Below are 14,310 nucleotides of genomic sequence, written 5' to 3'. Positions count from 1 at the left end.
GGTAAATCTTTTTCACCTATTACATTGCATTGCGTTTTCGCGTACTCGAAAAGCGGATGGAATGGAAGACAGAGAAGTTTCCGTCGGCAATACTTTTTCGCGGATCTCGGCTTTTCGCTTCTAATTGAATACGGGCCTAAATTGTATTTCTAAATGCATAACCACCCAAGATTAATTTATTTTTCTTTTGACTAATCAATCCATCTCTCAGAAAAATACCATGGGGTTCCCTTGACTGGGACTCCTAAAACGCGATGCCCTGCAGAAATTAATACATCACTCAATGAAACGGTTTGGATGGACAGGCAGCTTAGTAAAATACCCCTTTCACATTGCAAAAATAACCCAGGATATTGCCAGGTCGACCCGGGTCAAGGTGCAGTGTGAACGCCCCACCAAACAAATTCCCGGGTCGAGCAACCTGGCATTTCAACCCAGCTATCGAGCAGGGTTGAACACGGGAACAAGCCATGTTGAAGTGCAGTGTGAACAGGCCCTACCCTGGTTATCCAACCCGGGATTCAGAAAACAACGCTGATTGGATGTTCCTGGGTCTCACTTGATGATGTCAGCAGCCAGACACACAAGGCAGCATTCCCGCAGTCTGAAAGGGGTTAATACAACTAGTGTCATTACAGTGATGGCTCATTGGAGCGATGAAGAAGTGAACTGTACACTATGCTGCCAGATGCTACATCATGCTCTCACTGGCTGAACCAAACAGCAGTAAAGCACAAACTCAGGGCTACATAGAGGTAATCTAATCAACCATGATTCCTGCAATGCTGTGAGCAGTCCCCACCCCTCCCTTGTGTCCCCTTGTGTGATCTGATCTTTGTGAACCTGAAAAAAAGTCAATTTTTAATGACATCCATAGGGTTTTACATGGCTGACCAGTGTTCAGCGTGAACAGGGCCAACCCAGGAATAACCCTGGTCAAAGGTGCAGTGTGAAAGGGGTCTGACCCAGGTCGCAGCCATGTTGGAACAGTGTTCAAAATCCCCGGTCAGAGCCAGGTATGCAATGTGAAAGGGGCATAAAATAAACCGTTCACACACAGAGAAAAAGTAAAAGTAAAAGGAAGGTAAAGCAATCATTCTGCTCCATACAATCTGCGGAGCTTAGGTTACAAAGTACAAAAAAAAATAAAAAAAAGCCACCAACTTTGAACTCATTAATAACATATTGATTTCTTACTAGCAGGGGAGGCTGGTTCTCAGGTCAGAATGGTGGGCCGGGAGGGACATTTTTTTTACATCACCATCTTAAGTGCTGAGAAACCAGTTTCCAACAGCTGAGGTGAGCAATAATCCTATTTATAGTGTACACACGGCTGCCGGGCACAGACTTCCAGTCACAAGACCTGCTCACGTCAATCTTATCGATGAGCTCATTTATCTGGGAGGTTGTAAAAACCACTATAGAGGAGTAATACTCCTACAAGTACATATATTCCACTTACACTGAGTAATGACTTTAATAGATCTCTCTCTATAACGAGTCGCTTCCTTAGGCCATTTGATAATTAGGAAATCACGGAGATTCTTCCTCAATTTATAAGCGATTGTCAAGCAAATGGCAGCAGGGGGTAAACGGGCTCTGGGGCAGACAGCAGCAACGGGAAGGGGGGCGACTAGTGAGAGGTTATATTCCGATTTAGTTTATCTATATGACCACTTTTCAATTTGAGAGTCAGTAAATTCACACAGCTTCCTTTTTTATGGGGAGGGGGGGGAATGGGGGTATTTTAAGTTAATGGAATAGTGACAAACATCTCACAACGGAAACCTGATGACAATAGGCGCTAACATGCCACATTAGCACAACTGCAACGTGGTGTCACAATCAGTGGCTATGGTACCTCAGAGGTACAAGGAGCAGGTTCAATAGTTATAGTCACCAATTAAATAAAATTGCCAGTTGAGGCGGGTATCCACTAATAGTTATACAAACGAGAGGACGATTACGACATTCCCGTCGTGCTGTCGTTTGTATAGCTAGTGATGTGCCTAGACTGAACGTTCCCTCGTTCAGTCCCGGCAAATCCCTCCATCCCCGCACATGCTGAACCTGACGGGATCGTCAGCTCGGCCAGCATGTATGGGCGATGTCGGGTGTCAGAAGCGACCAGCGGGCAAGCGCATCGCTGGTCGCTTCTCACCAAAACATGCCCGATGCATGCGCGATTTACAAGCGATTGCATGATAGCGACGTCGTTATTGTGCAATCGCTTGTTAAAGGCGGTATCCATTAGGCGTTTTAACACTTTAAGGTATAACAACTCATTCAAAACAAGTGAACATTAAGATAAACATTAAAACAAGCGTTTGTTGACAAACATTTATGCACATTCAGTGACACTGGAATAATAAATGTACACGTTATAGGCAGATACACAGTCAGTGACGCTGGAATAATAAATGTACACGTTATAGGCAGATACACAGTCAGTGACGCTGGAATAATAAATGTACACGTTATAGGCAGATACACAGTCAGTGACACTGGAATAATAAATGTACACACGTTATAGGCAGATACACAGTCAGTGACACTGGAATAATAAATGTACACACGTTATAGGCAGATACACAGTCAGTGACACTGGAATAATAAATGTACACACGTTATAGGCAGATACACAGTCAGTGACACTGGAATAATAAATGTACACACGTTATAGGCAGATACACAGTCAGTGACACTGGAATAATAAATGTACACACGTTATAGGCAGATACACAGTCAGTGACACTGGAATAATAAATGTACACACGTTATAGGCAGATACACAGTCAGTGACACTGGAATAATAAATGTACACACGTTATAGGCAGATACACAGTCAGTGACACTGGAATAATAAATGTACACGTTATAGGCAGATACACAGTCAGTGACACTGGAATAATAAATGTACACGTTATAGGCAGATACACAGTCAGTGACACTGGAATAATAAATGTACACGTTATAGGCAGATACACAGTCAGTGACACTGGAATAATAAATGTACACGTTATAGGCAGATACACAGTCAGTGACGCTGGAATAATAAATGTACACGTTATAGGCAGATACACAGTCAGTGACACTGGAATAATAAATGTACACGTTATAGGCAGATACACAGTCAGTGACGCTGGAATAATAAATGTACACGTTATAGGCAGATACACAGTCAGTGACGCTGGAATAATAAATGTACACGTTATAGGCAGATACACAGTCAGTGACACTGGAATAATAAATGTACACACGTTATAGGCAGATACACAGTCAGTGACACTGGAATAATAAATGTACACACGTTATAGGCAGATACACAGTCAGTGACACTGGAATAATAAATGTACACACGTTATAGGCAGATACACAGTCAGTGACACTGGAATAATAAATGTACACACGTTATAGGCAGATACACAGTCAGTGACACTGGAATAATAAATGTACACACGTTATAGGCAGATACACAGTCAGTGACACTGGAATAATAAATGTACACACGTTATAGGCAGATACACAGTCAGTGACACTGGAATAATAAATGTACACACGTTATAGGCAGATACACAGTCAGTGACACTGGAATAATAAATGTACACGTTATAGGCAGATACACAGTCAGTGACACTGGAATAATAAATGTACACGTTATAGGCAGATACACAGTCAGTGACACTGGAATAATAAATGTACACGTTATAGGCAGATACACAGTCAGTGACACTGGAATAATAAATGTACACGTTATAGGCAGATACACAGTCAGTGACACTGGAATAATAAATGTACACGTTATAGGCAGATACACAGTCAGTGACACTGGAATAATAAATGTACACACGTTATAGGCAGATACACAGTCAGTGACACTGGAATAATAAATGTACACGTTATAGGCAGATACACAGTCAGTGACGCTGGAATAATAAATGTACACGTTATAGGCAGATACACAGTCAGTGACACTGGAATAAATGTACACGTTATAGGCAGATACACAGTCAGTGACGCTGGAATAAATGTACACGTTATAGGCAGATACACAGTCAGTGACACTGGAATAATAAATGTACACACGTTATAGGCAGATACACAGTCAGTGACACTGGAATAATAAATGTACACACGTTATAGGCAGATACACAGTCAGTGACACTGGAATAATAAATGTACACACGTTATAGGCAGATACACAGTCAGTGACACTGGAATAATAAATGTACACACGTTATAGGCAGATACACAGTCAGTGACACTGGAATAATAAATGTACACGTTATAGGCAGATACACAGTCAGTGACACTGGAATAATAAATGTACACGTTATAGGCAGATACACAGTCAGTGACACTGGAATAATAAATGTACACGTTATAGGCAGATACACAGTCAGTGACACTGGAATAATAAATGTACACGTTATAGGCAGATACACAGTCAGTGACACTGGAATAATAAATGTACACGTTATAGGCAGATACACAGTCAGTGACACTGGAATAATAAATGTACACACGTTATAGGCAGATACACAGTCAGTGACACTGGAATAATAAATGTACACGTTATAGGCAGATACACAGTCAGTGACACTGGAATAATAAATGTACACGTTATAGGCAGATACACAGTCAGTGACACTGGAATAATAAATGTACACGTTATAGGCAGATACACAGTCAGTGACGCTGGAATAATAAATGTACACGTTATAGGCAGATACACAGTCAGTGACACTGGAATAATAAATGTACACACGTTATAGGCAGATACACAGTCAGTGACACTGGAATAATAAATGTACACACGTTATAGGCAGATACACAGTCAGTGACACTGGAATAATAAATGTACACACGTTATAGGCAGATACACAGTCAGTGACACTGGAATAATAAATGTACACACGTTATAGGCAGATACACAGTCAGTGTTACTGGAATAAATGTACACGTTATAGGCAGATACACAGTCAGTGACACTGGAATAATAAATGTACATGTTATAGGCAGATACACAGTCAGTGACACTGGAATAATAAATGTACATGTTATAGGCAGATACACAGTCAGTGACACTGGAATAAATGTACATGTTATAGGCAGATACACATTCAGTGACACTGGAATAATAAATGTACACGTTATAGGCAGATACACAGTCAGTGACACTGGAATAATAAATGTACACACGTTATAGGCAGATACACAGTCAGTGACACTGGAATAAATGTACATGTTATAGGCAGATACACAGTCAGTGACACTGGAATAATAAATGTACATGTTATAGGCAGATACACAGTCAGTGACACTGGAATAAATGTACACGTTATAGGCAGATACACAGTCAGTGACACTGGAATAATAAATGTACACACGTTATAGGCAGATACACACAGTGACACTGGAATAAATGTACATGTTATAGGCAGATACACAGTCAGTGACACTGGAATAATAAATGTACACGTTATAGGCAGATACACAGTCAGTGACACTGGAATAATAAATGTACATGTTATAGGCAGATACACAGTCAGTGACACTGGAATAAATGTACACGTTATAGGCAGATACACAGTCAGTGACACTGGAATAAATGTACACACGTTATAGGCAGATACACAGTCAGTGACACTGGAATAAATGTACACACGTTATAGGCAGATACACAGTCAGTGACACTGGAATAAATGTACACGTTATAGGCAGATACACAGTCAGTGACAGGAGAAAAGTCTGTGGGATATATAAAAGTCTGTGGGATATATAAGTCTTGACGCGTTTCTATGGGTGAAATGGCTCCTAGTTTCTTTCCCTTTGCCTTCTGAAGAAACTAGGAGCCATTTCACCCAGAGAAACGCGTCAAGGCTTATATATCCCACAGACTTTTTTATATCCCACAGACTTTTATATATCCCACAGACTTTTATATATCCCACAGACTTTTTTATATCCCACAGACTTTTTCATATCCCACAGACTTTTGTTCAATTTCCGGAAGTCATTGCAGAATCGCACACTCCCGTCGGGCTTAGGAATAAGTACAATGGGACTTGACCACTCACTATGCGATTCTTCAATTACACCCAACTCTAACATTTTTTTTTATTTCCTTTGACACGGTTTTCCCTGGTAGGTCAGAAAACAGCACCCTATTTCTGATTAGAAATTCCTTAACTTCCTGCTGTTGACTGGCTTACAGGGTTTTTGCCACTGTCACTTCGGGTACCATGGGCCCAGGGTTTACTGGAGGGGCTGGGACGGCTGACAGTGCTGCTCTATCCTTCCAGGGTTTTATAAGATTTACATGGTATATCTGTTCTGGCTTTCTTTTCCCCGGCTGGTAAACTTTATAATTGACCTGCCCCACTTTTTCTAAGATTTCAAAAGGGTCCTTACCACTTAGCCAAAAGTTTACTTTCTACTGTGGGAACCAACACTCTGTCCCCAGGAGGAAAGTTGCGTAAGCGAGCATTGCGGTTGTATACCCTCTGCTGTGCCTGTTCCAAGTGCTCTCTTACTATCGGCACCACAGCAGCAATTCTTTCTTGCATTTGAGAAACATTCTCGATAACCGTTTTATACGGACTGGACTGCTCCTCCCATGTCTCTTTGGCAATGTCAAGTAACCCCCTTGGATGTCTCCCGTACATTAAATCAAAAGGGGAAAACCCTGTGGAGGATTGAGGAACCTCTCTTATGGCCAACAGCAAATAAGGTAACAAGTAATCCCAATCTGTACCATCCTTGTCCACTACTTTCCTTAGCATGTATTTTAAAGTTTCATTAAACCTCTCCACTAACTCATCGGTCTGGGGATGGAACACAGAGGTTCTTAATTGGTCAATTTTAAACAGGCGGCATAACTCCTTCATGATTTTTGACATTAATAGGGTACCATGGTCAGTCAGGATCTCCTTAGGTATTCCCAACCTGCTAAAGACATGGACTAATTCTCTAGCAATGGTCTTGGTTGACGTATTGCGTAATGGTATCGCTTCTGGGGCCTGGTAGCGTAATCCATTATCACCAGAATATATTGATGGCCCCGGGCAGATTTCATTAATGGCCCAACCAAAGCCATAGCTATTCTTTCAAACGGAACCAGGGGACTTTTGAAATGTGGCCTTGGAGCATGATACTGACATTGAGGGCAGGATGCACAATAGTCAGATACCTCTTTATGGACCCCGGGCCAAAAAACCTCTGCGCAATTCGCTCAGTAGTTTTCTCTACCCCTAGGTGGCCTGCCGTTATATGACCATGGGCCAGATCCAACACTGTTCTTCTGTATGATTTGGGAACTATTAATTGTTCCACAATATCTTCCCCTTTCTTAGTCACCTGATACAACAAATCCTGACCTACTGCCATGTGAGGATATGACAAGGGACTATCGGAGTCTATGGGTTTACCATTGATCACCTTGACATTCTCCCTGGCTATTACCAGAGTAGGGTCATTCAACTGCTCCACGGCGAAGTCCTCTCTCCTGACCTCAAGATCAGGCAGGCGGTCTATGGGCTCAATAAAACTCCCCACTTCAGTGGGAGGCACACAACTAAGCGAGCCACCATCATGCTCTGCATTCTCTAGTTCGCCAATCATACTAGAAAAAGGGAACATCTCTGACTCTGCTACTACGTCAGTAACCCTCTCAAATGGGTCAGGGTGATTTACCTCTGTGCAAAATCGACTTTCCCACAACTTCCAGAAGTGAGCAAAGTCTCTCTCCAATATTGCATCATACATTAAGCCCTGTACCAAACCCACAGAGACTATAGTGGAACCACGTGGTTTTTCTATGTTCACTTCTGCAGCAATAGAATACTGGGTATCCCCATGTATGCAGGTCACACCAACAGTTTTCCCCTTACACTTCAAGGGGTTCACCAGTTCAGCTTTCATAAGTGTAACCAGGCTACCAGAATCTAACAGAGCCTCTACTCGGTTGCCTTCTACAGTGAGTATACACATGTGCTTATCTGTCTCAACCTGCCCGTCAGCAGTACAGGCTGGTTGTGCAAAGAAAGACATCCTGCGGTTGACATGAGCAGTATAGCATTGCATAGGTTCAGAGGTAAGTGAACAATTAGCCGCAATATGGCCGAAACCACCACATCGGAAACATTGAATTACATTAATATCTACTCTTTTACGGGGTAGGAACCTTCCTGGCCTGGCTGGCATGTCTCCAGGTTCCACACCCCCCAGTCTTGAGTACATTCCACTGCCCAGCACCCTTCTCCCCTGGAACAGTCTTACAGTGTCAATGGGAGTTCGCTGATGCGCCATCGGGGCTCGGTGGGGCACACTTATCAGCTCCTCAGCCGCCACGTACCTCTCCACCAGTTCAACTAACTGGTCTGCGGACTTAGGGTCTGCATGGCTCACCCACTTGCGCAGAGTTGCAGGCAGCGATCGCAGATAACAGTCTTTCCACGATCTGTGGTCCTGTCAGCATCTCGGGCTGTAGCCATTTTGTGGTTAGTTGGAGGAAGTCATGCATTGGTGAGCGTGGAGGCTTTTCCATTTGGAACTCCCAGCGGTGGACTCATTGGGCAAGAACAAATGAGGTGACTCCCAAACGAGCTAGGATCTCCCGTTTTAGTTTTACATTGTCCTTTGCATCAGCCAGGCACAAATCATAGTAGGCCTTTTGTGGTTCTCCAGACAGGAAGGGTGCCACAAGACTCGCACACTGTTCCTTGGGCCAACTCTCCCTTTCTGCGGTTCTCTCAAACACCGTGAGATACGCCTCCACATCATCACTTGAAGTCATCTTCTGTAAAAAATGACTGGCGCATATGTAGCGAGTGTGGGTTGCAGGGTCAGCGGATGCATCCCCAGACCGGGCTACTAGGTGTTGTACCACCTCTTTTATGAACCTGTGGTAGATGGACTCCCTCTTTACACACACAGCAGCCGTAGAAACAGGATACAAGTATGGGGTTCTCGTACAAACTGGTTGGCGCCAGTCTTTATGTTTCTATTCATTTGGCACAATAAACAAAACATAAACATAAGTCCTAGCCCGGCTGGGCACTAGCTACACAGCAGATTCCCTCTCTATAATAATGGTAGGGCCTATTGCCCTCACCATCAACAAAACACGTGGACAGTACTTACAAGGATTATCACCAAGTGTCTCTGAACAGGCTAGTCTGCCTGCTCTCCCAGCTGTGAAGACACTCAGCCACAAACAAACCATGCTTATATTAGCCATTTCCAGCTGCAAGCCCTAATGAGCCTGTTACCAGGCTGAAAGGCCCAAAACCTGGAGTGGCCTGTGGATGGAGCCCTTACTCTCCTCACATCCACACCCCCAGGACCCAAACCGGCTTTCGAAAAGCCGATACTCTGGTCTGCTTACAAAACAGACTTCTCCTGGGGGTTTTTAGAACACAGGTCAAAAACCTAGGACAAACGTACCTGACATTGACCACTTTACCAGTGCTTCTATCACAACACGTTATAAGCAGATACACAGTCAGTGACACTGGAATAAATGTACACACGTTATAGGTAGACACACAGTCAGTGACACAAGAATAATAAATGCACACATGTTATAGGCAGATACACAATACTGGGAGCGGTACATTTACTTCCCACATGTTAAAATCCTAAAAACATACTCAGGTCTGATCACATTATACAAAAGAGGTCGTCTACAGCAGAGGTTCCCAAATTCCGCTATTACAGTCCAGGTTTTAAGTATATCCATGCTTGAGTCCAGATAGTTTAATCAAATTAACTGAGGTACAAATTAACTCACCTGTGCTCAAGCAAGGACGTCTGTAAAACGTGGACTGTAAAGGTGGAGTTTGGGAACCTCTGGTGTACACATTACAGGCCAGTCCCATTGACAAACATTTAGAGACTGATTCTGAGTGTCACGCTATGCCGACGGACGCGGTTGTGCATCATTTTCACAGCACGTGTGTTTGTCGCACCGCCGATCGTGTTCGCACACAGACGCAATTAGGATTTAAGCCGCACACATGGAGAAGTGTATTGAAAATGTATTTGTCGTCCTTGGCCAGTGACAGGGAGGTGGCTATTCAGACGCACCGAGATGGTCCATCTTATGGGCGTGTAATGGGCGTATCGAGGGCGTGCTGTATACACGGGAGCTGATTCAGACCCGATGGTGAGCGTACATCTCCGATGGTTTTTGATCTGCGCATGTGCAGTGAGATCGTTCTCCATGCCTCCTATGTCAATCATGCTGCTGCCGTTTGGGGGCACCGAAGGGGACAGTTTCCAAAAATGGGGGAGTGCCACCCCCGTTCTGTGCGACTGCCGAGGGAAGGGTCTGCATCTTCCTACGCAGATTTACTGGCCTCGGCTACGGAGAGGAGACGCCCATTCTGAGTAGCCTCAGGCTCACTCAGGAAGATGAAGGTTACGATGATGATCCATTGCTGCGTCTTGGGATGCATCACTCGAAGCTGCGATGCTGGCATCTTCTGTCCTCAGTCGCTTCCGGCGGCATTAGTATATTATTTTCTCATCTCTGCTGGGTGCACATAGCATCTATTTCTGAGTCAGTCCCGCAGACACTGAATCAGTCACATAGGACGCCATATCAGGGGTGCGGACTGAAAGATCTACAGTAAAAAGGTAGACAATGTCTAGGTAGACACCAAGATATTAGACAGTCAATAGGTCGACAGGTACAAAAGGTCAACATGTAAGAAGGTCGACAGGTACAAATGGTTGACCGGGTCATAAAGTCGACATGAAAAAGTTAGACACAAGAATAGTCCACACTTTTTTTTTTTTTCCTAACCTTCACCCTGACCCTCCGGTAAGTGCCTAATCCTAACCGTCCCTCCCGATGCCTAATCTTTAAAAAAAAAAAATAATAATATTTTTCAGCACATTTTTTGTGCTGAAAAAGTACCTCCTCGGCTTATACTCAAGTGAAGTGTAGCGCTGACCGGACGGAGTTCGGTCAGCGCTACACAGCACAAACACACAGCTGTGTGTTTGCTATAATCAGCAGCCGCTGAGAGTCTGTCAGACTCTCAGCGGCTGCTGCTGCTGCTCCCACTGCGGGAGCCATCTTCCGGCTCCCGCGGTGGGTAATGGGAGACACGTCGTCATGACGTCTCTCCCATGCAAAGCGGCCGGAGGAGCGGATAGCGGCGGGACCAGGAGCGGGGGTTTCAGGTAAGTGATTTTTTTTTTATTGTTATCACATCTCTCTCTACTGGGGGGGGGGGGGGGGGCGGGGGGTGGAGACTACAGGGGGCGATTACTACAGGGGGCACTACCAGGGGAGGATTACTACTGGGGGCACTACCAAGGGGGGATTACCACTGGGGGTACTACCAGGGGCGGGGGGGGGGAATTACTACTGGAGGCACTGAAAGGGGGGGATTACCACTGGAGGCACTGAAAGGGGGGGGATTACCACTGGGTACACTACCAGGACAGATTACCACTGGGGGCACAACCAGGGGGAATTACTACTGGGGGCACTACCAGCTGCTGCCATTTCCCACACTAGGTCGGCTTATACTCGAGTGTGTGCATATATATATATATATATATATATATATATATATATATAGTCCATTTTTGTGTGTTGACCTTTTGGCTCTGTCGACCTCTTGTATCTGTTGACCTATTGACTGTCTAACATCTGGTGTCTATTTAGACATTGTCAACCTTTTTACTGTACATCTTTAGACCGGATACCATACTCAGACGGAAAACCATTTGAAGATGCTCAAAGTGGGCGTCTCAGTCCCTGCACAGCAGACGCTCAGATGTACACCAGGGAGGGGCTTGTGGCAGATTTCAGTGTAAAGTCGCAGACGTGCGACTGGCAAAACCCACTGCACCCGACTCAGAATCAGGCCCCGTAACGTATGCAATCATTTATATTACAAACTAAACACTGCAGCACAAACGCATCTGCAAGACCCGGATATAGGCATTAAAACATAGCAGCACCAGATTACCAGGCTAAGCTACCAAACTATCATGGCATCAATTGTAATTCTCTGTATTCTCTTAATAGGGGATAGGGAACGCACGGACAATATTTCTGCACACATCTTAGCGTGCACAAAACCAGAAATCCTGCACTGCAGTACATGGATATACTGACAAACCTGAGATCGCAGCCATCGCCACTAGGACGAAGCCTACAGCTGGCGCACACACCGGTTACAATCGCGGTGTTGTGATAAATTATAGAGAAAAATAAAACTAAAAAACGTTTTATAACAGGGTAATAAGTAACGTTATAAAGTTAGGGAGCCTCACCTCTTATCTGTCTGTCAATCATACGCATTTCTTTCCGGATTTTAAGTGACCATTCGTTCACCTGGCAAAGAAAGACAAAACAGCGTGTTAGACTGCATCTAGCCAACAACGACACACACACACATATACATACATACATACATACACACATACACACATATGCATGATACAGCCCACATCGGTGTGACAGAAGCCCACAGCATTACATTACTCAGTGCTGATGGAGACCGTGCTCTTAACACTACCTAACTCTATGGGGGCGATTCAACTGTTTTAGACACCCCCCGCTGGGCGTCTATACAAATAGGCGCCCGACTGAGCAAATCAATCGTTAATTCGTTCAGACGCCTAAAGCTGCAGGAGGACATTTCTACTCGCAGGCTCCTGAGGTGTGAAAAGAAATGTGCCTAAAAAGTCTGTTTTTTTGGGCACCCTATTGGTGGTTTGGGCACGGGCAGATGGACATCCACAATTGGATAAAAATGTTTATTCTAAAAGTCAGTTTATACGGGATGTAGTTGGCATCCCGGTGTGAGGGATGCTGACGATCTAAATACTGGCGCCGAACTCCCGACAGGTCAAGATCCCGGAACCAGTAACCCAACCGTCGGCATCCCGAAGGTAAGTATCTGGGTGTTAGGGGGAGGTTAGCGTTAGGCACTGTTTAGGAAGTGTTAGGATTAGATTTCAGGGAGGGGGAGGTTAGGTTTAGGCACTAGGGGAGGGCTTCTTAGATTTAGGATGCGGAGAAGAGGTTAGGCTTAGGCACAAGGGGGGCGTTCGGGTTAGACACTGGGGAGGGTGGGTTAGCGTAGGGAAAATACTTCCCATCCGTTGTTATGGGTGTAGGGATTCTGGCTGTCAAGATGCCGCTGTCGGTATTCTGAACAGCAGCATCCCAACAGCCGGGATTTAATACCCAATCCGTTGATACAATCTATATTTTTTTGCATAGTTCAGCAGCTATTGGGGAACACTGGAATACTATAGAGTGCAGCAGCTGGTGCCCACAACTTGCATCTTCAGGTGCTAAAGTATCAAATCCATAGAATTTTGTGAAGCTCTACAATCAGGTATCAACCCGGCACACAGCCGCTCAGCAGAGGTCCTGAGCCACACTGCCCAGGAGGCAACCACCAATATGGTGCAATATGACTTTACATTTATATTGGGGGGCTGTTCTGCCCCAAAGAAAGCCTGCTAAATTACCAAAGTAATCCCCCTGGTTTGATAGACAAGTGCTGGAGAGGCTACCATCATCCCAATCATGCATAATGCATTTTTCATGCATTACTGCGTAAAAAAGAACCTGCATTTCCGGAAAAAGAGAATTTTCTCTGAAAGAATACCAAGAAGGCAGTACCAGGGGACCAGCACAGAGTCTACCAGCAACGCCTTGGTGTCCTTCCCCCAAGGACTGACGCACAGTTCGCCAACCAGCGGACCCTCACCTGTCCACAATCTGCTGAAAGACTTTTATGAGGACATCTTTCTATCCCCGGGATGTAAACCGCTGCAATGGCTGGAACTTTAATCATAGGCTCCTGCTGGACTCTCTCACGACCAGGGCATCCTTGGTACCTCCTTGTTAACTAGTTAAGCTACTGCCTTAGCAACAGCCAAGTGGATCTTGATTATCCATCATTGCCACAAATGGCATCCTCATACAAGAGTTGAAAACTGCTCTGTTACAGCACAGCCCCAAAGTCTGAGCGGACTCCAGAAACTGGAACAGTAGCAAGGCCAGGGGCTCACCGTGATTTCCTGAACTTGTCTAGTTCTAAACAGTTTGTCTCATGGACACCATACACAGTGGTCAGTGGTTTAGGGGTTGTAGGTCCAGCATGGTCTGGATTCCGGACAAGAGATGGGGAAACCGAGCTCTATGAAGGGAATGAAGTCAGGAAGCAGACTGTCGAAATTCCGACCGCCGGCTTCCAGACTGTCAAATCCCAGCAGAGTATTAATGACAGGCGTCGAAATCCCGACGCCTGTCATTATACCTAAGCCGGG

At 44.8% G+C, this 14,310-nt stretch overlaps 1 protein-coding gene across 2 annotated transcripts in view; it reads right to left on the bottom strand.

Moving 5' to 3' along the window:
* LOC148480526 (charged multivesicular body protein 3) overlaps positions 1-14,310 on the bottom strand; it is an 82,213-nt gene that overhangs the window by 11,650 nt on the left and 56,253 nt on the right. For both annotated transcript variants that reach the window (XM_088454271.1, XM_088454270.1), the window contains one exon: positions 12,298-12,358. In XM_088454271.1, the coding sequence (XP_088310397.1) occupies positions 12,298-12,358 (61 nt within the window). The remainder of the gene's footprint in view (positions 1-12,297; positions 12,359-14,310) is intronic.

Source organism: Taudactylus pleione, unplaced genomic scaffold (assembly GCF_031769625.1).
Source record: "Taudactylus pleione unplaced genomic scaffold, aTauple2 ptg000611l, whole genome shotgun sequence".
Taxonomy (NCBI): domain Eukaryota; kingdom Metazoa; phylum Chordata; class Amphibia; order Anura; family Myobatrachidae; genus Taudactylus; species Taudactylus pleione.
The sequence above is the reverse complement of the archived record's forward strand: the minus strand, read 5'-3'. Positions and strand labels throughout refer to the sequence as shown.